The sequence below is a fragment of the Protopterus annectens genome, chromosome 11.part0 (genome assembly GCF_019279795.1).
Source record: "Protopterus annectens isolate FY-2018-M chromosome 11.part0, PAN1.0, whole genome shotgun sequence".
Classification (NCBI taxonomy): domain Eukaryota; kingdom Metazoa; phylum Chordata; order Ceratodontiformes; family Protopteridae; genus Protopterus; species Protopterus annectens.
The window spans coordinates 1,545,201,412-1,545,226,701 of NC_056745.1; the positions used below are offsets into that span (position 1 = coordinate 1,545,201,412).

Here is a 25,290-nt window from a genome sequence, read left to right on the forward strand (position 1 = left end):
TAAAACCTACTGGAGGGAGAGACTTGGCTACCAGAGGTTAACACACTTCCACTTCATGTCAAACTGAGCACTTTATTGCCCCTTTACAGAAGTAATTACACCACATTGGTTCCACCTGTGTACAACCTGGACAGGGACAATAGGCGTTGAACATGTTAATAAGGGTCAAAGGTGGCTAGGGCTATAAGGGCCCTAAGACCATTAACCTACTACATTCTACTGATGCTTTGATACAGTAGGCTGATGTAAAACACTGGCTAACATCTACACACACCAACATGGATGCAGTTAGAACATTACCACTACCTATTTATGTGTACAGAACTCTGGACAGCGCATACACACATCAAGTGGGCTGGACTGAGTTTCTAACCCCTACCTATCTAGTCTTACACACTACAGATCACACTACTTATCGCACACTCCAAGGCTTAAGTCTGACATTGACATGGCTTTAGGTACTGTTATGGTAATTGACAGCAGCAGGCATTGTGGAGGAGAAGAGTTCAAAGGCCTGCACCACCTGCTAAGCTTAAACAGTGCAAAACCCTGCCTCTGTTTAAGGCATTGTGGAATACACACTTGTTTGATGTGGAGATGGACATAGAAAGTGGGTTGGAGTGAGCTTAGAACCCCGACCTATCCAGTCTTACATACTACAGATCACAGTACTTATCACATGTGCCATAGCTTACGTCTGACTTTGACATGACATTAGGTACTGTTATGTTAGATGACATCAGCAGGCCTTGTGAAGGAGAAGACTTTGGAGGCCTACGCCAAGTGCAAAGTCCAAAAAGTGCAGCCCATTGCAGTTTTACATTTGTTTTGAAGGGAGATGCACATACATACACATGCACAGCAGGTGGGCTGGAGTGAAATTAGAAGCCCTACCTGTCTAGTCTTACACACTACAGATCATTGTGCTTATCGCACGCATCATAACTTACGCCTAACTTTGACATGGCTTTAGGTACTCTTATGGTACATTATATCAGCAAACCTTGTGGAAGAGAAGACTTTGGAGGCCTGCGTCAAGTGCAGAGGCTAAAAGAGCAACAATTCCAAGATCCACAACTGGTAAATCCAACTACAGCAAACTTTTTCAGTAAAGCAAAAAACATGCTGTAGTGTAGAAACACATAATTTAATAAAACAAAACTTTCAGGAATAAACACTTCCTTTCTTCAGTGTATAAAAACAATGAATGAACTCCATTTTAAATAACATTTAAAATAAATCACATGTTCAAATTCCCCCAATAGTCTAGAGCAAACAATTACATTCACAAAACTCACTTTTAAAGCCTATTCTAAAGTTTAAACAAATGAGCCTGAAGTGACGTTTGTTATGCTGTGTCTTTAAAAATGAGTTTTGTGAGGCTGCATAATCACACAGCTCCCTACTGCCAACTGCAGCTAGTAGCCTAATAGTGAGACAACTGTTTTGTAGCCTAGCTATGTGTCAACACCCTGTGTTGGGCATATGAGTCTGTTTGCAAGTGGATGGATAGGCCTGTGACAAAAGTAAATTTACCCAAGCAGTGAGTGGGCACACAACATAATACATTACACCAGTTGCAGAGTTATTGATGTGTGTTTGTTGAAATCAAGCAGACACAAAGGGCTGTAGTGAATGTTAGGTGTTCTTGCTGGTGTAACTATATAAATATGACTTCACAATATATGTATGTATTCCTGTACCATGCCATACATTTCAAGGGTTCCACGTGGTCTGTTAGGGAGACATGGTATGACTCACCACCGTCCAGCTGTTTGCAAGTACACTGGTGTGACTTATGGGTATGTGTGTTTCACAGTACATTGTGGTCTGCTGCCACATGTGGTATCATTTACACATGATGGATGAAGACAGCCAGAACTGTGAACTTCAGATATCCCAGTTGTCCTAAGTTTGCAACACATGATGGTCTATGCAGTTGCAAATGTTTGTAAATGCATTATCTAATGTTGAGCCTTTCATTGTGTCCCTTCAGCCAATATTTTACATGTCATAGTGCAGCTTTACTATCCATGATCTGTGTATGTAGGGCAATACAGACATGCACACTCACATATTTACATAGATATATATTTTTGCTTCTAAACAAAATAGCCAGTGGGACAACACATTTGCACCCTGCCTAATTAAGTGTGTGAGCATGCTCAGTGACATTTTGGCTTGTTTGCACATTGCTTAGCAACTCGCAAACGGGAGGTGCACTGCTGACACCTGAGACTTCCTATTGCATAAACTGACTCCATCCCACACCTAGGTGTACTCCAGGCTGGGAGTCTGAGATGACTTAGAAAAACTGCAGTCTGGATCTACCTACATACCCAGTTCCTCAAGTTAATCTTCAGTTTCAATCACTGTGTGCTGCATTTAATAGCCACCTTTCTCTTTCTGTCTTCCAAATATCATATGCTTACTTTTTGATGTATTTAACAGCATCTGATGCTCCAGTAGCCAAGTTATTTTGCAGATATGCCCAATCTGTTACACATTTAAACAGTATACCCAATCTCAAGCCATCTGCATACAGACTGTAGAACAAATGTGATGTGAAAGATAGGTCTTCGGACAACTGTAAAGAAATTTGGGCCTATTACAGAGCCCTGTGGGACACCCTGACTGTAACCATAAATATTACTTGTTCAACTGCTGTATGATACTTTCCATGTCCTGTATGTAAGCCATGCAGCTATCCATTTTCTCTATTGTGCTTCAGTACCTAGTTGTTCTAATGTAGTGATCAGTGTGTTGTGTATGGGTCTGTCATTTCCACATGAATCACATCACAGCACAACCCTTCATTCACAACTGTTATTATATTGTTATACTACATCATTTTACAGGAGATACTGGATGTGTTTTCTGCATACCCATGCTGCTATATATTTTTATGTCCCAGCCTTTACAATTCTGCTAATAATTTATCTAGTAGTAATGATGTACTTATTAAATAGGTTATAGAACCATGGCACAGATGCATATATGTAATTAATATGTTAAATAGAATCATACTAGTACAGCACACACAGACAGAGTCTGTAAAAAGATATATGTATTGCTACTTCACATGCATAATAATCAAATATGTTAGGATTAGAACCCTGGACACCATTAAACAACGTACCAGCCTTATTTCTTTGAGCCATAGAGGCTAGTAGATAAGAAAGGAATCATTCATCACATAATTGCCTACATAAATATGTGCTGTGCTATTCTCAATTAAATTACACATATAATGTATGTTTACATTGTGCATTACTGTTCCGATGCTGTGTGGCATACTACCTGTGTGAAAGGTCATACAGCATAACTTTAGTGTTATGGCAGTTGCATGGGGACAGTGCTGTTTTGCAGGGTGAGAAAGTAACACACATATTCTACCAGGACACACAGTAGTCTATCAGATAACCTCCATTTTCAACATGTTTCTTGAATGGTGTACCAGAAATCTGTTGCAGTAATATTCCATGCATGAGGCTTACTGACTACAAATAGTGACATGTTAGTGGAATGGTTGTCTGTAGTTCCATGTGGATGTACTTTCTTTCCAAATATGCCAATATAGAGGCCTGCATATTGTACCTGGTCCATAGCTATGATGACCTAACATAACGATCCACTGTAATACTGTGTATGTTATGGACTTACCTTGCAAGAGCATCAGTTGACAAGACTGTATTTCAGGGCTGACTCTGACTTATGCAAGCAGTACACAGCAAATACATGGATAGGTACAGGATGTGTGAGTTGGCTGGCATCATTGTTACTATCTATATGTGAGTAGGAGTGAGGTGTTATTCCCTAGATCTCTAGGTTGTCAATGAATATGCTATGTGTTGTCTCTTAGCCAAAGCCAGGGTGTACTGGGCATGCCTACATCTGCCTACAGGAACATCACCAGGGGCTTTCTCCTCTGAGTCCTCCTGTGGCTGTGGTGACTTAGGCACTGCTAGGGGGCTGTGTATCCCTTCCCTTTGCTGATCCTGCTGCACCGATTTCTGCAGGATCAAACTGTGTAGCATAGCATGTACTCTGAATATCTGTGCACATGTGGCTGTGGTTTACATCAAGGGGCCACCAGATATATCAAGGCATCAGAACCGTGGCTACAGAAGCCCAAACACACAGTCTGTGATGTTCCTAGTTTGTTCATGTGCCTCATTATGGCATACTTGTGTGTGCGCATGTGTGTGTCTGTGTGTGTCTGTGCATTTCTGATGGGTGCATCATCCACAGTTCCAAGGTGTAGCCAGTATCCCCTAGTAAATGGTCCTCTGGGATGTCCCCCCTGGCAACCATCTGGTATAACTGTGATGTGTGCCAGATATGGGAGTCATGACAACTGCCGGGGTTGCCAGCACACATACTCATGATAATCCCCTGGGCATTGCACATGACTTGGCAGTTGATGGAGTGGTATCCCTTGCAGTTAACATAGATTATACCCTGCTCACCAGTCGGTGACTTGATGTGTACATGAGTGCAGTCTATGGCACCAAGTATTTCAGGGTAGTGTGCTACATGGTATGAGTGTTGCATATTGGTGGCCCTCACCTCAGGGTCAAGGGGAAAAGATGTGTGTTCACTGGCACGTGGGAACATAGCATCCAGACATAGGTGGAATATCCTGGATGCAGATGCCTGTGATACCCCCATCATGTCCCCAGTTGGTCTTTGAAAAGCACCTGTAGCTAGTATCCTAAGGGCTACACATACCTTAGTTTCCACTACGATGTGTTCCCCTCTGTTAGCTCTGGCTGTGAGTTGAGGGTGGTGGAGCTCAGTGAGTTGTTGTAGCTTGTCTCTGTCCACCCTGTAGCACTCTACAGTCTCCAGCTCATGTAGCTCATGCTAGGTTACCCTGGGCCTGAACACTCTTCTCCTCCTCGGCCTAGTCTTATGGTCATCAGCACCAGCAGCATTGCCTTCAGCCTCTAGCACATACAAATGTAGAATTGCTGCAGCAGCCCCTGTCATTATTCAGTTTTAAATTACCCAGTACTCCTTGTGATATAACCTTTTCTGGGGAGTTATATCCATATTTGTGGACATTTTCATCCCCTACTGTCTGTGTAGATTGCTGTATGCAAAAAATTTCTGTGTACACCACGAACATGGACACGGAGTCTAAACAGATGACTTTATAGTTGTTGGATTGCTTCCACTGCCTAATTTCCATATAATTCACCTGCATATGCAGGAATTTGTGTTACATGGATCTTTCCTTCTTCATGTGCGTTTACTGAATCTCAAATTGTTTGCACCCTTGTACGCATCACGCCGCAGTGCATATATGAAAAAAATTTGTTTAGGGTTTATTGAATTCCCCCTTGAGTCTTTACAAAACAAAACAGTGCCTACATAGCTGAGATTGTGAAAATATCCCAATGGGGCCATAAAGGTATCTGGTTTTCAAATAGAATTATTAGAAATGTTTGACCTTATTGGTTTGGAATATGTTGATCTTATTGTGAAAAATAATGTTTGTCTTGTGAGTAAATTAGAAGTTGATATTGTTTATATAAGAAATTTGTGCAGATTTATTATTTAACCATTTTGGTGAATTTTATGAGATTTTTGATATGGTTGATAGGAAAAATTATATTAATAATTTAAGGAAAAGTAAAAAGTTTGTTAGGGACAAAATTGCTTATGAAAAGATGGAAGTATATCCTGATCTGAGGGGTAATTATGAGCCTTACCACAACATGATAAATTCTAATGAATGTGTTAGAGCTATGGAACATGATTATTTGTATAATAATTTTTTAGAACACCCACCCCCGGGAGATACTTCCATCTACACCAGTTGGCCTGAGGAGATCTTCCAGATTAGCAGAACAGAAAAACAAAGGGGGGAAATGTATTGGAATCCCCTTATGTTTTGGGCCAACAACAGAATTGGCAGATAAAACTAGGAAACAGAAAGAAGGGGAAGGGAAAATATTAAATTGTTCTATTGAATATAAAAATATAGCACAAGAGGATGTCCTTCCCCTATCCCTGTCTCTTATTCCTGAGTTTTGATGCTGAACTGAGTTCTGAATTTAGCCATGTTATAGGAAAGTTTTTTCTCATATGGATACTAGTTTTAAGGCCCTTAATGAAGATTATCAGGGTGTAGATAAAAAATATGTTACTGAACACTTTTGATGTGAATATTTTACATGGCGTTGATGATTTTACAATCTATAACTATAGTCATATACCCGAACTCTGATGAATTGGTTACTATCTGTAAGAAATGTTTTCCTTTTGTCCCTACTAAAGGCTTTGATGTGGTTGATACATTGACAGAATTTAAATTTTTTTTAAGAAAAATCAGTTGTTCACTTATGGGTCAGGGATCTGTGAATAATCATATGTTGAGTAGGAGGAGTGCATTCAACCCCCACAGCATCCCACACTATTATTATTTGAAAAACTGAGTCTAATATTAGAAATTTTGAAAAGCAATACAAATGACCACAATAACAAACGTTTTAATTTAAAAAGGAATATATCTTGTTGTGTCAATTACCCCATGATCCAAATATATGTATAATGAAGACAGATAAAAGGGGAGGGGTTGTTATTATGGATACAACCCTATATGTTGCTAAGATGCCCCAATATCTACAAGATGAATAATTTTTTGAAGTATCATCATTAATCCAGATAAATATTTTGTGGCATAAAATTGATGTGTGGTTAGATGATGCTATTTTTGAATATGGATTCGATAACAGTACTATTAAGTATCTGAAAGTTGAACATCCGGTGCTGCCATCAATTTTTGGCATCTTCAAGAATCACAAAAATATGATGAATCCACTTTTGAAACCCATAGTAGCAAATGGAAGATCTAAGACAGAACCTCTTACGAAATGGGTTTACTATAGGTTAATGGAATTTTTGACAAGTGTTATGTTTTAAAAGATTCATGGAATTATATTAGAAAAATTGCTAACTTTGATTATGTGGAAGATGGCACATTTGTTACTATCGATGTTAAATACCTTTTTAGTTATATCTTATGAAGTAGGACTTGGGTGGTTTAGGGAAGTCCTTACCATTGGTGCAGTGCTGAATAATATAGATATCAATATCATAGTTGATTTTATGGAAATTGTTTTGTATACCAATTTTGTATTTTTTGACTATGAATATTATAAACACGTTAGATGTGTAGCTATGGGTGCTGCCTCAGGCCCTTGTTTTTGCTAATATTGTACCTTGGTATTGGGAGCAACAAAAAATTATGTAGTCCCAATACTGGAAATATAGGCCAATATATTTGAGGTTTTTAGATGACATTTTGATCCTACGGACAGGGAGTGTTAATTGAATTTATGTGTCATATTAATAACAGTACATCATTTCTTAAATTTACCCACCTTATGGATTGAACTAGTATAGATTGTTTGGATATTAAATTACTGTTTATAAAAATTAGAGTCTTTCCTATGCATCCACAATTTTTTGTAAACCCACCTTTTCTAGTTCCAATTTACATTTTTCTACTTAAACACCCTTTCTGGCAAAAAAATAAATTTGATGAAGGGTGAGTTTGTCAGAATTTCTAGACTTGTTTCACAAGAAAAAAAAAAGTATTAGTGAATGTGTTAAATTACATAATATATTTTTAGAAAGAGGCTACCCCAAAAACTAGTTTGTGACATGATGAATATAGTTAAAGATGGTAGGAATAACAAATATGCACATATTTTGCATTTGGCCACTGATTTAAGTATTAAAATTAGAAATATTGACAATGGTTTTGAGAAAGCTTTGGTTTTACCATACTCTAATCTCAATGAAAAGGTAAAAGGTCTTATTATTAGGAAATGGAATTTGTTTAAAGATCCTGGAGAGAATGCTTTATGTGAACTGGATACCCCAAAATTTGTGTATAAAAGAGGTAAGAATAGTAACAATATAGTTGAAAGATCAGTTAAACAGGGGCAACACTATGACATGTCGAAATGTAGTGCATGTTAACAGTGTTTTTTATTTATGATACAACAATTACATATTACCCAAGAAGTATTAACAATTGTAAATGTAACTTATAAAACTGCAGAGGTTGTTTATATTCCTTTATGTATGTCCTGCAATGACTTTAATGTTGGAAAGACTGAAAGACAACTAAAAACCAGAATTTATGAGCATTACTATGCAATAAAAAGAAAGGATGTTAGTAATGCATTATTTAAACATTTTACACTCTGTAATTATTTAAAAAACAATCTCATTTTATGTGGTAGAAACAATTCCTAAACCTATAAGAGGTGGGTACTGGGGAGCAATGACTGAAGCTTGAGAAGTTTTCTGACAAATTAAATGAAATGTAGCACCTCCCCCTGGCTTGAATGATAAGATATCAGTTAATGGCATCTTGCAATTAAGATCTATGGACATTTAATTTAATGATTATGTTTTCATTTTTTGTATTATAAATAAATATATATTTCATTATTTTGGAAGGCTGTATAAATCATGTTTGCACCTGTAAGTCATAACTAATGAAACATGACTTTGCTTTGCATTTGTACTTCTTTACCTGTTTTTTTTTTTTTTTCTTTCTTTCAGGTCATGCCTGAAATTGCATATCAGTGAGTGTAGTGCACTCATTTTATGTATAAAAACTAATATATCTGAATTTCCTAATGCTGTTTTACTTGTCTAGTATTATATGTGTTTGAAGGGAAAGCCACCATACAGAATACAAAGCAGATGTTCATATTTTGTACTGATTTCATTAGCTTACACATCCCCAAAGGATGCTAAATGCTGAGCAACAGTATTTCAGCTAACATGGACTTCTGTGTTTCTTCATGATGTACATTAAAATTTATTTAATTATACATATTGAAAACTACAACTTTCACATATTATATTTTCAATTTTAAACCAGATCAAAATAAAACAGAAACATACAAAGCAAAAACATACTCAGATCTGTCATCACACACAACTGACAGAGTGTCAACAATGAGGACAGGAGGTACCACACCGCAGTATGTCACTACATGGACAAGTACTGAATCAGAAAAGAAAATAACAATTGTGCCTAAATCAGAACAAACTGAGACAGCACTGTCTACCTCAGCACCAGCTAATAAGACTACACCTGTTCCAAATGAAGAAAGCAGCACTACAGCAAATACAACAGGGACAGCACAGTATTCACTTGCAGGTTGGTCTTTGATGAGGTTATTCATGTTAAATGTAGTTTTAACATACAGTACATTGTAACATCAGCAGACTAAGGGATGAGAAGTTTCCAGTTTGCCTGCTATGAGAAGTAGGAATATTTGCAAATATTTATCCAGGCAGGGAAAATACTGCAAAATCTTTTAATTAGCTCCCTAAAAAATTAAAACATATCTTATGGCCCTCAAAAGAAACTCCTTAATGGGTTCAAGTAAAAGCACCTCCCTAATGGAATAAGTTACCCTTTATTGTGATAATACCAAAAATCATATTGTGTCACTTTGTAGATGAGTAGACTATTTTAAATTGCCAGGTGTAGGACTTAAGCATTGCAAAATGTGTGTTTATGCCAATTTGCTGCATGCAAATGCAAGTAAAGAACAGAAGAGTCACAATGAAGTTAGTCTAGATTATTCACAATCTAACACAAACCATGATTCACATCACATGTGCTCAGTTATTTAATTCACGGAAACAATGATTCACTTATTCAAGAAACATGATTCACATGTTCAAGTAACAGATGACTGCCACATTTGCAAAGGCATTAATTCACAGATTTCTCAGGCAAAAGATTTGCATATTCATGCAGTACAGTCTGTTAAACCAAACAAGCAAAACATCATGCAGGTAGGTGAAATCTAAACACAAGCATGAAGCCTCATGTCTTATTTGATATGTTTGGACAATACACTGGCTTGTTTCCCAGGCTGGGATATATTCCAGGAGAATGCAGTATTGACTAATTCATACTTGTGGTGCCTTTTTGGATATTTCCATTTAATACCTGTAGTTCCTTATGGCACCCTGACATTTTTGGGACAGACTTCCATAAGGAAAGTGACTTGCCAATTAATAATAGACAGCATAAGAAAGGACAAGGCATAAGTAAAAAACTCACCAAAATGTTTAATCTGTGATATGGTACAGAGGAATATTAATCACTGTTTATCTTTTTATTCATATTTTCATATTTAAAATTCATGTTTACATAGCTATGAAAGCTTCATGCTGAGTGGAGCATGATGTGAAATATCAAGTGTAGAGGAAGAAAAACCCATTGTCACGGCCTTTGTATATCCAGTGTATTGAAGATGGTAGTCACGTGCTCAACATTATAAAGATATGCAATATTTCCATATATATATATATATATATATATATATATATATATATATATATATATACACACACACACACACACGCACACACATATTAAAATTTACAAAACCAAGTAACCAAGTGACATACAGAGTATGGCAAGAAACTTTAACTGATGCTGACGAAAACTGTTGTTGACATTTGCATTGTAAATTTTACAATTTATGAGATATTCATTTTATTTATATTGTTAATTATACAAATATGAATAATTTTCTTTTTTAATACAATGTAGCCTTTATTGAGACAACAATAAGTTGATTAAACATTGAAACAAATGGCATAGAAAACTAAACCATACAAATCATATATTCTAATTGAGATATCCACATACATTCAGGATGTAGACATTGTATAACTTAACATAGAAGGTTAGTAACCAAAGTTATTAAATCCAGTAAACTAAATATCTGATAAATCACTATAATATAAACTCATAAATCCCAGTTGATCAAGCCCAAACAATTTTATGTCAAGAAACTCCATAAAAAATAAAAAGAAACACCAGTCATTCACTAAAGAAAAGTCGGGGTCTGCAATTAGCATTTCACATAATCTGTTACCATAACTATACCCATCAGTGTAACACCATCTTTAATCCGTTTCCAGTACTTAAAGATTATAACTGAGAACACTGTAGTCACGTGTAGGAGCCACATATGCCCTCCAGCAGTAAAGGTAAAGGGAAGATAGAAGATACCAAAAATACAAAAAAGCAAGAGCGGATATGGGTAGGATAGGTTTCCATAAGGTCCAAACAATGGCAGAATAGGCCTTAGACCAGATACTCTGACTAACGGGCAGAACTGTAATACGTGCAGATAGTCAGCATTCAGATTACCACATCTTCAGCATAAGTCACTACCCCATCTCCTAGACCTTATTTTAAACTGGGAAGGGTGCCAAAAATATAACTTTTTAAAGTACATAAAATAGAGAGGGGCATGATGGTGCCATTTGGAGTCCATTGGCAACACATTTACCCAAGACACATTTCTGTTGATAACAAACTGGCCCGTTTTTGACTATCCTGCTCAAATACTGTACTAGTACAGTCATCCATCCCATGGTAAAGGTGAGACAAGGTATGCAAAGGTTGGGAAAGGGAGAACAGGGTTTCTGCTCCTTATGTAACCCCCAGTTCCAAAAGGACCCAGCAAGGTACTTCTCAAAGCTCTATAACTGAAGGTATTGCCACCAAGGCAAGGGGGTGATCTTTCACTTTCACCCAACATTTCAGTAGGGTTAGGGGCCACTCTTCTACTCTGGGAAGAGGTCTCCCCAAAACATAATATTATTTTGAATCTGCTGAAGGCAAAATATAGGGCACCCTTCAATTTTAGAATTGTTGACCCATACTCTATGTCAGAGTTCTTTTATTTCCCAATAACTTTGCTATGACCTTCCCTAAACTATGTTTTAATCCCCCACGATCCCAGACTCTGTGACTCTCCCATACAGATATTCTCTGATTCTGCTTTTGAATAGGCATGAATTCTGTTATTACCCATATCAGAGTAGGATAGTATCTAGCTCCCATAAAATGTGATAAGTTCACAGCTTAGCCATACTGCTTCAGGTCCAGGAGTCCCAGCCCAACCAGTTTCTTGGAGGCCATCACCTTCTTCCTAGCAATTCACAGGTGGCTAGAATCTGAAATAAACGTCAAGGTTTCTGAATCATATTTACTGAGGGGTGGGATGCCAGTCCTGGAAAGTTCCAAGCAAAAAAAAAAAGGAATTTGGGAGGGGTCAGCATATGCATTACAGAAATTCTAGCTAGAAGGGGGGTAGCTTTTTCCATTCTCTAAATTTTGTCTCACAAAAAGTGTCAAAGGGTAGTAGAATTTCAAAAATCAGATTATTTATTTTATTTGTATTTGTTTTCCAGGGTAGAGCACTGATCTCCTTGGACTATTTTTAGACTCAGCCCTGGAGTGGTATCTGGTTAAGTGACTTGCTTAGAGTCACACGGTTAACAAAAGCTGAGGGAATCAAACCTTGCACAACTGGACCACGGGGAACAGCTCATTAACAGCTCCTTAATCCACTAAGCCAACTACCAGACAGATTCCTAAAATCTTGAGTGATTCTGATGCCCAGATAGCAAATAGTTGTTTTCTGTTGAATCCCATATTTCAATATATCGGCTTGTTCTCTGTCACGTTTTACATTAATGAGAAGAAAACAGTTTTCCACCTATTTAGTTCCAGCCCAGAAAGCTTTCCAAACTTGGACAACACATTAAACATCCCACCCATCATCATTTCCATTTTACTCAGCCGTAAAATAAAATCATCAACAAACAATAGATAAGTGACGGTGTTCCCCTTCTGTTAATGGTGTTCCTAATGAGTGCAGTCTTGTCTGATAGTAAATTCAGGGATTCTTCCACCAACACAAAGAGCAGTAGGGACAAAGGACAGCTCTGACACATTTCCATGTGCAACTCAAATAATGACAACAAAACCTACTGGTCATTACTTGCACCAAGGATTAATGGTAAAGCAGTCTACACCATGCTGTTGAAAATACCAAAGGCAAAGACGTACAAAAAGAAATCCCAAAGAAGAGAGTATGAAATTCTAAAAAATAAAGCTGCTCTTGTGTCATTACTTATTATGCTCAAATGACAGATATTATGATCACACTAACCCCTGTGTCCTCATTTGACCTTTCAAAAAGGCTTGCTGGGAACTAGGTATTAGGAGATAAAGACACTCTTCTAATCTGGCCATTAAGACTATCACTAATGTCTTGATATCTGCCAGAACAAGGGAAACTGGTCTATCATTTTGTGGGTTCAGCATATTCTGTCTTTCTTTAAGGAATGTCATAATTTTGGTCATCTGTGAGTGATAAGGTGGGGATCTCTATTCAAAACGTTCACAGTAGAGGAATAGTAAAGCAGGGGTGATAGTCATTCCCAAACATTTATATGGTTCAGGAAGGAAGACATCTAGGGCAGGAGCTTTCCCAAATTTAGATCTCTGATAACTTTTTGAATTTCACTGCACATTATCAGACTATCTAGCATTGTAACAAAAACATCAGGTTACTGAAGCCAGTTAACCTTCTCAGAATAATCATTCCAATCTGCTGCCATGGACCCTAGTCTGGGTTGATAAATACTCTGCAAATAAGCAGTCATAATTTTGTTAATGGCCTGAGCAGAATAGCAGTTGTGCCATCCTTGTTCCTCAAAGCTAGGATGGCCACTGACTGTTTTGTCTCCTTAAGTCCCTGAGCTAAAATTTTTGGTGGACTGAAATGCCTAGACCAATTAAGCAGTCTAATCCTATCCCACATCTGGTGCATCAGTTCAGTTTTAACATTTCTAATCTCCCTTTTAAACATTTCTAGTTCTTTGAGCACATTTATTGTCTTTTCTTTGTCATTTAGGTAATCCAAGGTAATCTTATTCCTGTAGCATACTGGCTGATGAACAAAATCAAACACTCACTACATTAAAGATCCCCATGCATGCCAGGCAGAAATGGCAGTATTTTTAAACTCTCACTATAGCTAGGAAGCCCATAATTCTCAGAGTCCTTTTTTTTTAAGGATCAGTGGGCCAGTCTTCTGCAGTTTTAATTATTTTGGGACTACACCTCCATGCTAGGGTCATAAAGGGCACCAAGAATCAAATGAACCTCATAGATACCTTCTTCTAGACGATGGGTGATTAGGAAATAATCAACTTTCAAGTACGCCTGAAGAAGACAGAAAATGCTGGGTCCCAAACAACTAAACCAAGATAAAACAATTTATGGTCCATACAGATAGCACCTGTACTCCCCTGCAGCAGTCCTGAACAAAGTGAACAAACTCACTATGCAGATAAGAATCTTTAATCGTCACACATAGATTAAGCGCTTTTGTCTGCAAACTACAGACTTCATTAGAATCTGTTAAAAAATGTCATTAAGTGTGCTTATATAGTTACTTACAACCAATAAAATCACTCTAACAATTATATTTGAAATTTTAAATAATCTGTCATTTAAAGAAACAGAAGTAAAACGCATTACAATAATTTTCTTTGCATACAATTCACATACATACAACTCACATTCACCTTACTAAAATATGTAAAAAAAATATATTTGCTATTATTAATAAAATTGTTCACAAAAACATAATGTAAACCAAACTCTTGCCAATATCTGCACAAGAAACAGGAAAAAAGTGTATAGAATGGCAAATTTACATAAAAGACATAACCCAGGATAGAACCCTGGTTCTCATATCTAAATGGTTTACATGATGAAGTCTGTAGTTTACAGATGAAAGCGCTTAATCTAAAATCTATATTACTTTGCTTAATGTCAAATCACTGTCGCAAAATAAAATATTTCTCACTGCAGCACTGTTCTTTATCTGTTCTTTATCAGCTCATCTTTCAAATCACCAAACCGACACATTTTAGCTCTGTTTCTCAAGTCACTTATATAAGCTGCAAATGTTTCCCCTGGTTTCTGATTTCTTCTGTAAAACAAATGCCTCTCTAATGTAACATTCGTCTGAGGGTTGCACATTTCTCTGAACTTAAGCTTCAAACACTCGGGGTCTTCCTTTGATTCAGCTTGCACAACAATATGGCTGTCTGCACCTTCACTTTCATACACTGCCGGTGCATATATAAATGAATGTTCTCTATCTATGGCTTCAGATCCTGCTAGATTTAACAAAATGAATGCCTTGGCACGCACCTCTCTATCTGCATAAGCTGCTTGTATGAAAATATTGTACTGTTGTTCAGATATTCTCCAGTTTTTTGCAGTATTCTGATCAAACACAAGTGGCTGGTTTTCTGAATCCGTCTGCCATATTCACACATACCAGCAAAGGGTCCTGCAAATAAGCACAAATATACCCAAACACACATGTGCATAAGTAAATGGCATAAGCACAATTTGCTCAATGCTCCAAACTTATATTTTCTCTTTTCAAACTTATCAGAATTATGGGCATGAACAACCTCGTAGTGCTTTTGAATCACTAGACTTTGCGAAATAATCTTCTTGGACTTCTCGATGCTTTATTGTACTTTGTGAAATAGCTTTTCACATTTCTCTATGCTTTATTGTACCTTGTGAAACAGCTTTTTTGCGCTATCAGTTCTTTACGAAACTTTACGGAATAGCTTTTCTTACTTTTCGATGCTTTACAGAGCTTTGCGGAATAATTTTGCGGACTTTTTGATGCTTTATGAAATCTTTGATTGGTAAAGGCAGAAATGCTAAAGTTATTTATCATCACTCACTATGTTTTCAGAATTGGTTAAGGCAGAAATGCTAAAGTAATGTACTTTCAGAATTGGTAAAGGCAGAAATGCTAAAGTAATCACCTGGAACTTTTATCGACAAAGGCAGGAATGCTAAGATAATTGGTAAAGGTAAAAATGCTAAAATAATGTGCCATCACTTGTTAAAGTCAACACTTTAAGAAACATTCAAGAACTTTATGATGCAACTGAACAATTCACAATCACTGTAATACTCTTGTAATCTTTTGTAAGCAACACCTTTTATCAATGCAAGAAACATATCAAGCAACTGTACAATGCAAATACATCGAACTTCTGTTGCCCAAAATTCAATATATTTTGAAGTAATTGCACTTTGCAAATGACTATATGCAGTACACTGAAACGTTCCCAAAATGGCGGTAACTTGCTATGCTTTACAGTACAAGAAGCAATCTATAATGGCGGCACTGTGCGAATAGATACACCCAGCACAAGAACTTTTCTTCAAATAACTATGTTTGACTGGATTACACGAAATAATTACACTTTGCACACAGTGAACTCTTTGAAATACATGCATAGTAACAAGCACATACTGTAAGCACTTCTACATACTCTGAGATACTTTGATTAACTTTAACAACGCCCTTGTTACAATACAAAGTCATAGTTATGCTCAAACACACCACTTTGCCCAAACACAAGCAGTCGCCTTGCTTTATTTTTGCTTATTGTGCCCATTTCTTTTTTCTTATTATATTCCTTTTTGCTCATTTAAGCCCTTTTTTATACCCAACATACTTTTCTTGTGCTCATTTTACTCTAAACCTGCCCAATTTTGCCTTGAACACACTTGTTCTGCCTCAAACATGCCCGTTTTGTACTTTAAACTCAAACATCTTCTCAAATACTTTTGTCTTAAACATTTTCTTTATTTAACAAACATTTTTGTACTTTCAGGTTAACTGATAATGCATTTTGTACCCTTGTAATGCCCTCTCTTGCCTCTTTTCGCATCAAGTAAACAATTTGTGTTATTTTTCATTACCTTTGATTCTTTCTGGTTGTATTTTCTCTCAGTTTTTACCTTTGCTGTTGTCTTTACATCTCATGGCTCCAAATGTTCTTCTCTTTTCCATCCCAGTTCTGACACCATGTTGCTTTTGTGTAGGTACATGAATAAATGAGCCTTTGTGGGTTCTGTTTAAGCAGCGTTATTCTATACAAACACATCAGTGTAGAGGCTTATTGACCATGACGTACATAACTTATACACAAACTAACTACTGTGATCATACATGCTCACTCTCTGGCTGGAAATGGCACTAGGCATTGCACATGTCTGGAATTTATACATGTATGCACAGCCTTGCATGCTTCTTGAAGACATAGCACACAGATGTTATACTTTGATTTACAGGTTTACACTTTGATCTACAGGTTTGCTATATGTTAAAGGATTATTTTGACAAGTGGTGTGTTTTAAAAGATTCATGGGATTATCTTAGAAAAATTGCTGACTTTGATTATGTGGAAGATGTCATATTTGTTATTATCGATGTTAAAGATCTTTTCTTAGTTATACCTCATGAAGTAGGACTTGAGTGGTTTAGGGAAGTCCTTACCACTGGTATAATGCTAAATTATATAGATATTAATATCATACTCAACTTTATAGAAATTGTTTTGTATAACCGTTTTGTATTTTCTGACTATGAATATTTTAAACAAATTAGATGTGTAGCTATAGGTGCTGCCTCAGCCCCTGTTGTTGCTAATATTGCACTTTGGTATTGGGAACAACAGAAAATTATGGGGTCCCAATACTGGAAATATAGGCCAGTATATGTGAGGTTTTTAGATGACATTTTGATCCCATGGACAGGGAGTGTTGATTGAATATATGCGTTATATTAATAACAGTACATCATTCCTTCAATTTACCCACCATATGGATTGGACTAATATAGATTATTTGGTTATTACATTGCTATTTATAAAAATTATGAGATTATTTCCTATGAATCCACATTTTTTTGTAAACCCACCTTTTCCAGTTCCTATTTACATTTTTCTAGTCCCCACCCTTTCTGAAAAAAAAAAAGAATTTGGTGAAGGGTGAGTTTGTCAGAATTTCTAGACTTGTTTCAGAAGACGAAAAAGTTATTAGTGTAAGTGTTAAATTACATAATATGTTTTTAGAAAGAGGCAACACAAAAACTAGTTTGTGACATGATAAATATAGTTAAAGATGGCAGGAATAACAGATGTGCACCTATTTTGAGGGAGGAAACTGATTTAAGTATTAAAGTTAGAAATATTGACAATGGTTTTGAGAAAGCTATGGTTTTACCATTCTCTAATTTCAGTGAACACGTAAAAGAGTTTATTATTAGGAACTGGAATTTGTTTAAAGATCTTGCGGAGAATGTTTTATGTGAGCTGGATACCCCAAAATGTGTGTACAAAAGAGGTAAGAATATTAAAAATATAGTTGAAAGATCAGTTAAACAGGGGCAACAGTATGGCAATGCGAAATGTGGTACATGTTCACAGTGTCATTTTATTTATGATAGTTCTAACATAGGAATTACATCTTACCCAAGAAGTATTAAACACAACTATAAATGTAACTGTAAAACTGCAGGGGTTGTTTATATTGCTTTATGTATGTCCTGCAATGTTTTTTCTTATGTTGGAAAGACTGAAAGATAACTAAAAAACAAAATTTATGAGCATTACTATGCAATAAAAAGAAAGGATGTTAGTAATGCATTATTTAAACATTCTACTCTGTAATGATTAAAAAAATATATACTATTTTATGTGGTGGAATAATTCCTAAACCTATAAGAGGTGGGTGCTGTGGAGCAATTATTGAAGCTACAGAATTTACCGGCAAATTAAATAAAATTTAACACCTCCCCCTAGCTTGAATGATAAGATGTCATTTAGTGATATCTTGCAGTTAAGATCCATGGACATTTAATGATTATATTTTCATTTTTTTATACTTTATTATTTATATATATATATATATATATATATATATATATATATTCACTTTATAATCTTAAAATACTGAATTTCAGTATTTCAAAACTGTAAAGTCGAATCTTCAAAATGCCAAAACCTCAAAACTGCGAAAGTCAAAATCCCGAACGTACACACACCATACACCACACAACACATGCACCATCCTACCTACACTACAACAAACAAACACAACACACACAAACACAAAAACACAATTAAACAAACCTACACTACAAATAAGCAGGGGGGGCAAGCACCCCTGCACCCCCGCTACTTATATATACTAACTCCGAAATCGCACCAAACAGAAAAAGACAGTAAACTCACCACTACACACTCTACAGTCCCCTCACACACACACACGCTTCACATATACACAAACACCACCACTTTCAACACTTACACCTAAAACTGCTGAACAGACTCACAAACACTCACACACCTACCCAAAACCCGTACAAAATAGTCGCCTACCTACCCAAAACCCTTACAAAGTAGTCACTTACCTTAAATTTCAGCCAAATCCACACACTAAACTGTACATCAGGCACACAATAAATCCCACATCACGTACTGTAACACCATAACCACAAATCCAACATTTCTGGATTTGCGGTTATGCACTTTCGGTATTTTGGAAATTCGACTTTATGGTCTCAAAATAATGAAATTCGATATTTCAGTATTTCGAGGTCATAAAGTGAATATATATATATATATATATATATATATATATATATATAGGGTCACTTTATAATCTCAAAATCCTGAAATATCGCATTTCAGAATCTCAAGATCATAAAGTCGAAAGCCCATAATAGCGAAACCCTCAGAAGCATGAAATTCAAAATCTCGAAGTTCGGAGATGCTGAATTAGCAGTTCTGGTGCTGTGCTGTGTTAATGGATAGCTGGAGATTCAGGTAAGTGTTTATGTTCTAAGGGTTTTGGGTAGGGGCTTTAGTGTGAGTCAGTGTATTTTGTTACTGTGATGTGTGTGTGCGAGGGGAATGTAGCTTGTGTAGTGGTGTTTTCGTGTGTTTGCCTGTGTAGCGCGACCATGGAGTTAGTATGGGGTGTGGGGGGCTGCGCCCTTCACATGGGGGGTGCAGGGGGGTTTGTATGTAGGGTAGGTTCATGTGTTTGTGTGTAGGTTGGAAAGTGTATGTATGTGTATGTGTGTGGTGTATGGTTAGTATAGAAGTCGCAATTTTGAATTTTGCGCTTCTGGGGTTTCGATGTTTTGGGAGTTCAGCTTTTTGGTCTCGAAATTCTGAAATTCAATATTCAATATTTCAGGATTTCGAGATTATAAAGTGAACCCATATATCTATGTACATATATATATATACACACACACACACATATATATATATATATATATATATATATATATATACACACACACACACACACACATATATTTTATATATATATATATATATATATATATATATATATATATATATATATATATACACATTTTTTTTTTAATGTAACATTTATTTAATGTGATATGCAATGTGTGCTGGTAAGAGAACAAATTCACACATATACACGTACATATTTTTTAGGTTAGTAGAAAATTGGTCAATAATTTTTATTGATTAGATCTTTAAAATAAGACTTTCAGCTTTTCCCGGTTAAGGGTCACCACAGTGGAACTCCGGTACGCTCATGATTGGCAGTGGATTTTTACGGTGCCGAGTTGCCAGCCCGATACCCAGCCTTCAAAGAAGGCATGCCCATTCATGCTCGCACCTACCTGCATGTCTTAAATGTCACTCGACCATGGGGAGGACATGCAGACTCCACAAAGAAGGCACTCCAGCCGAGAATCTAACAGGAGAACCTCCTGCTGTGAGACAACGCTACCCGCTGAACCACAGCGGCTGTCTTTATTGATTAGATCTTTATGTGTGATTAATTGCTATGTCTTTATAAGACTGCACTTTTAGATGTTTGCATCTGATGAAATCCTTACTTTTGGGATGAAAGCAGTTATGGTTTTATGTGATACATTAAACTTCTCGGTGTTGTGACATCTGTATTGTTTTTATTAATCTGTCCATTCGTACATGAATGCTAGGACACTTATGTAAGTTTTCCAATACTACTGCAAAAGCATTTGACAGATATTAAAAATACTATAAAATACATGGCCACTGACCCTACTTATACCAGAAGTGTTTTGTACACTCACCATTTATGTTCCCTTCTCCTTTCTTTTCTAGAATTATTAAGGATATGCATTGTCTCAGTCAGATTATGTAAAACTTATTTGATCTACCTAGGCATATAGCACTCCAGCAGGTATGCATTCCACCTTATTTGTTTCTCCTTCCTCCTAAGCTTGTAGCTATGCCTCAGTCCTGTCACTCAAAACACTCTTTTGTGTCACCTCTTGGATATTGTAGTCCATGTATCTAGTCCACCTTCCATGAAACCAAGTTTCCACCTTCATTCCTGAAACATACAGTCCTTACCTTCAGCTTTTAACCCCTGTTTAAGATCTGCTTAATAAGGCTTTTTGTCAGGAAACAAATATGGTATTTAGCACTGTTAAAGAATTATTTTGTCTGGCATGGCACATTGGTATACTTGTTCCTTTCAATCCAGTACTGCCTCCTTTTCAAAACAAACTCTCTAACTTTTTAGAATCTTTTCTGTATCATTCCTCAGAGAACCGTCAAAGAAACCACCTCTTATTACTTTCAGTTTGGCTAGTAGAAAATAATGCTTTGCATTAGACTTCACCTTTTGGAATCCCGCACTGCTGCTTGAATTACACCTCTGCATTTAGATTGTCTGTAGCTGCTCTGCACAGTCTTGTATTCATTGCTTCCTAGGTTTTCTCTAGCTTTATATCCCACATATATTTATTATCCATCTTGATCAGTTACAGCATATTTGCTCCCCTGGTTGGAACATTAACCGGCTTTACCATCCTATAAAGTACAGGGTTCTTTTCTTTTCCTTTGATTTTCTCCTTTTTTGGAACTTCTCATCTTGCATTCACGATCTTACAAGGCATTCTGTTTTACACCCTGTAACTATGCTGTATTACCTGGGACACTCTGATTACACTCCAAAGCCATGGGCAAATTAACATTGTTATAGAAACATTAATACATTTTATCAGACTATTGCGGTGGTGGTGCTGCAGTAGTGTTGTCGCCTCACAGTTAGACGTTGCCCGTTCGATTCTCAGTTAGAGCATCTTCTGTGTGGCGACATCCATGAATGGACGTTCCTTCATTGGAGGTTGTGCATTAGGCCCGGCAAGCCAGTACGTAAAACTCTACTGCCAATCATTAGCGGACCAGAGTTCCGCTGTGGTGACCCCTAACCGGGAAAAGCCGAAAGACACAAACAAACAATACATTTTAACAGACTATAACAGGTCTGTTATAGAGGTGCTTATGTATGAACCCTTACTGTTATAAATTAACTTGTTCTGCCTCACAGACAGCAGTCTCCAGGAGACTTTGGAAAGCAAATAAAAGCTTTAAAATCTGCAACACACTTCACATTTGCACACAAATAACACTCAGTAGCAAAGCACACTGCTGAGCAGCTAACATCATGTAAAGCTGTTAGAGTAAATCTGTTAAAGCAACTTTTTTATGGTTATTTTTTTTCTCTAACCTAAGCAAACAGTTTATGTTGCATGAAATGATGGACAACTGATCACATTGGCTTTGACACTCTGACAAACATAAATGTTAATTATTCCGTCTAGCCACCCCTCCCCCTCTCCTGTTTTGAACTGTCGAATCACTTGACATCACTCTACATGAGGACGTGTCCATTACTTTTAGTACTTCTGCTGAGTGTATATATGTGTGTGTGTGGGGGGGGGTTAAACTGCAGCAGCAGCAGCTAAACCTCACCACAAATCACAAAAGTTTACAACTGAGTCTCTGATCATAAACCCATAAACATGTAAAATAGTTATCAAGAAATTCACCTTTCACCCTTTGCTCTTGAAGTGTATTTCTCGGCATCCAGTTCTCAGTCACATAACCGTATTGCTGTGTTGGTATATCCAATCATAATTCTCTGTATGTAGCACATTCCTTTTTTACGTTGGTCAGTCTTACATAGGCCACACATTCCTAGTTTGGTAACTTGCTTAACTTGTTATGATCAGTTTATATTGCTTGATTTTGTTTTGAAGTGTTGATAGCATAACCTGACGTATACTACATGCATAGTCAGCCGCCTAGGGTGCCACTATAGCAGGGGAGCTTTTCCAGTATTTATTTGGTGTAGGTAGACCAGGATGAGGGTACCGGATGGTGTGGGGGGGCACCATGCAGCCCTTTTGCCTAGGGCACCAGTTGACCTAAGGCCACTCCTGACCACATGCACACATTTTGACTAGCTATTGTTCACCTCTATTATTTTGAAGGGTGTATAAATCATGTTTGCACCTGTAAGTTATAACTAATGACACACAACTTTGTTTTACATTTGTACTTTCCTACCTGTTTTTTTTTTCTTTCAAGTCACGCCTGAAATTGAAATCCTATGTGTAGTGCACTCATTTTATGAATAAAAAATAATATATCTGAATCTGCGCATGCTGTTATACTTGTCTTGCATTGTATGTGTTTGAAGGGAAAGCCACCATACAGAATAGAAAGCAGATGTTCATATTCTGGACTGATTTCATTAGCTTACACATCCCCAAAGGATGTTAAATGCTGAGCAAAAGTATTTCAGCTAACATGGATTTCTGTGTTTCTTCATGATGTACATTAAGGTTTATTTAATTATGCGTATTGAAAACTAACTTTCACATGTTATATTTTCAATTTTAAACCAGAACAAAATAAAACAGAAACATCCAAAGCAACGACGTACTCAGATCTGTCATCACACACAACTGACAGAGTGTCAACAATGAGGACAGGAGGTACCACACCGCAGTATGTCACTACATGGACAAGTACTGAATCAGAAAAGAAAATAACAATTGTGCCTAAATCAGAACAAACTGAGACAGCACTGTCTACCTCAGCACCAGCTAATAAGACTACACCTGTTCCAAATGAAGAAAGCAGCACTACAGCAAATACAACAGGGACAGCACAGTATTCACTTGCAGGTTGGTCTTTGATGAGGTTATTCATGTTAAATGTAGTTTTAACATACAGTACATTGTAACATCAGCAGACTAAGGGATGAGAAGTTTCCAGTTTGCCTGCTATGAGAAGTAGGAATATTTGCAAATATTTATCCAGGCAGGGAAAATACTGCAAAATCTTTTAATTAGCTCCCTAAAAAATTAAAACATATCATATGGTCTTCAAAAGAAAATCTTTAATGGTTTAAAGTAAAAACACCTCCCTAATGAAATAACTTACCATTTATTGTGATAATCCCAAAAACCATATTGTGTCACTTTGTAGATGACTAGACTATTTTAAATTGCCAGATGTAGGACTTAAGCAGTGTGAAATGGTGTGTTTATCCCAATTTGCTTTATGCAAATGCAAGTAAAGAACAGAAGAGTCACAATGAAGTTAGTCTAGATTATTCACAGTCTAACAGACCAAGATTCACATGTCCTCAATTATTTAATTCACAGAAACAATGATTCTCTTATTCAAGAAACATGATTCACATGTTCATGTAACAGATGACTGCCACATTTGCAAAAGCATTAATTCACAGATTTCTCAAGCAAAAGATTTGCATATTCATGCAGTACAGTCTGTTAAGCCAAATAAGCAAAACATCATGCAGGTAGGTGAAATCTAAACACAAGCATGAAACCTCATGTCTTATTTCATATGTTTGGACAATATACTGACTTGTTTCCCAGTCTGAGATATATTCCAGGAGAATGCAGTATTGACTAATTCATACCTGTGGTGCCTTTTTGGATATTTCCATTTAATACCTGTAGTTCCTTATAGCACTCTGACATTTTGGGACTGACTTCCATAAGTAAGTGACTTGCCAATTAATAATAGGCAGCATAAGAAAGGACAAGGCATGAGTAAAAAACAATGACACCAAGATTCTTACTCTGTGATATGCTACAGAGGAATATTAATCAGTGTTTATCTCTTTTTATTCATATTTTCATATGCAAATTCATGTTTACATAACGATGAAAGATCTATGCTGTAGATGAACTAGATGTGAAACATCACATATAGAGGAAGGAAAATGCATTGTCGCTGTCTTTGTTTAACCAGTATATTGAAGATGTTAGTCATGTGCTGGGCATTATGAAGATATGCAGTATTTCCATATTTACATTAATATTTGCAAGACCAAGTGGCATACAGAGTATGGCATGGCAAAATGAGAAGCTTTTAACTGACGTTGATGAAAACTGTTTTTGTATTGTAGGTTTTACATTTTAACTGATGTTCATTTTATTTATATTGTTGATTATACAAATATGAATAATTTTATTTAGTTATTGCATTTGTTTACCGGGAAAGTCCACTGGGCCTAAAAGAGTCAATTTTCAGTGGGGGGTCAGGGGGAAAAGCTCCAATGAGAACATAGATACAGACAAAATATAAACATTCCCCTGCACCCTAATAAGCAGGGGTGTGCAATTAGAACTTGTATGATTGAAGACTGCTGGAACAGGGCTCAGTTTTGAGCTT

The 25,290-nt window shown here is 36.6% G+C and overlaps 1 protein-coding gene across 5 annotated transcripts in view; it reads left to right on the forward strand.

Annotated features, from left to right (window-relative positions):
* Positions 1-25,290, forward strand: part of IL15RA (interleukin 15 receptor subunit alpha) — a 733,105-nt gene that overhangs the window by 528,728 nt on the left and 179,087 nt on the right. For 3 of the 5 annotated variants that reach the window (XM_044088815.1, XM_044088817.1, XM_044088816.1), the window contains 2 exons: positions 8,912-9,193; positions 23,487-23,768. In XM_044088815.1, the coding sequence (XP_043944750.1) occupies positions 8,912-9,193; positions 23,487-23,768 (564 nt within the window). Of the gene's footprint in view, positions 1-8,911; positions 9,194-23,486; positions 23,769-24,251; positions 24,410-25,290 lie in introns of all 5 variants that reach the window. The other 2 variants (XR_006367018.1, XM_044088819.1) reach the window with 2 other exon arrangements.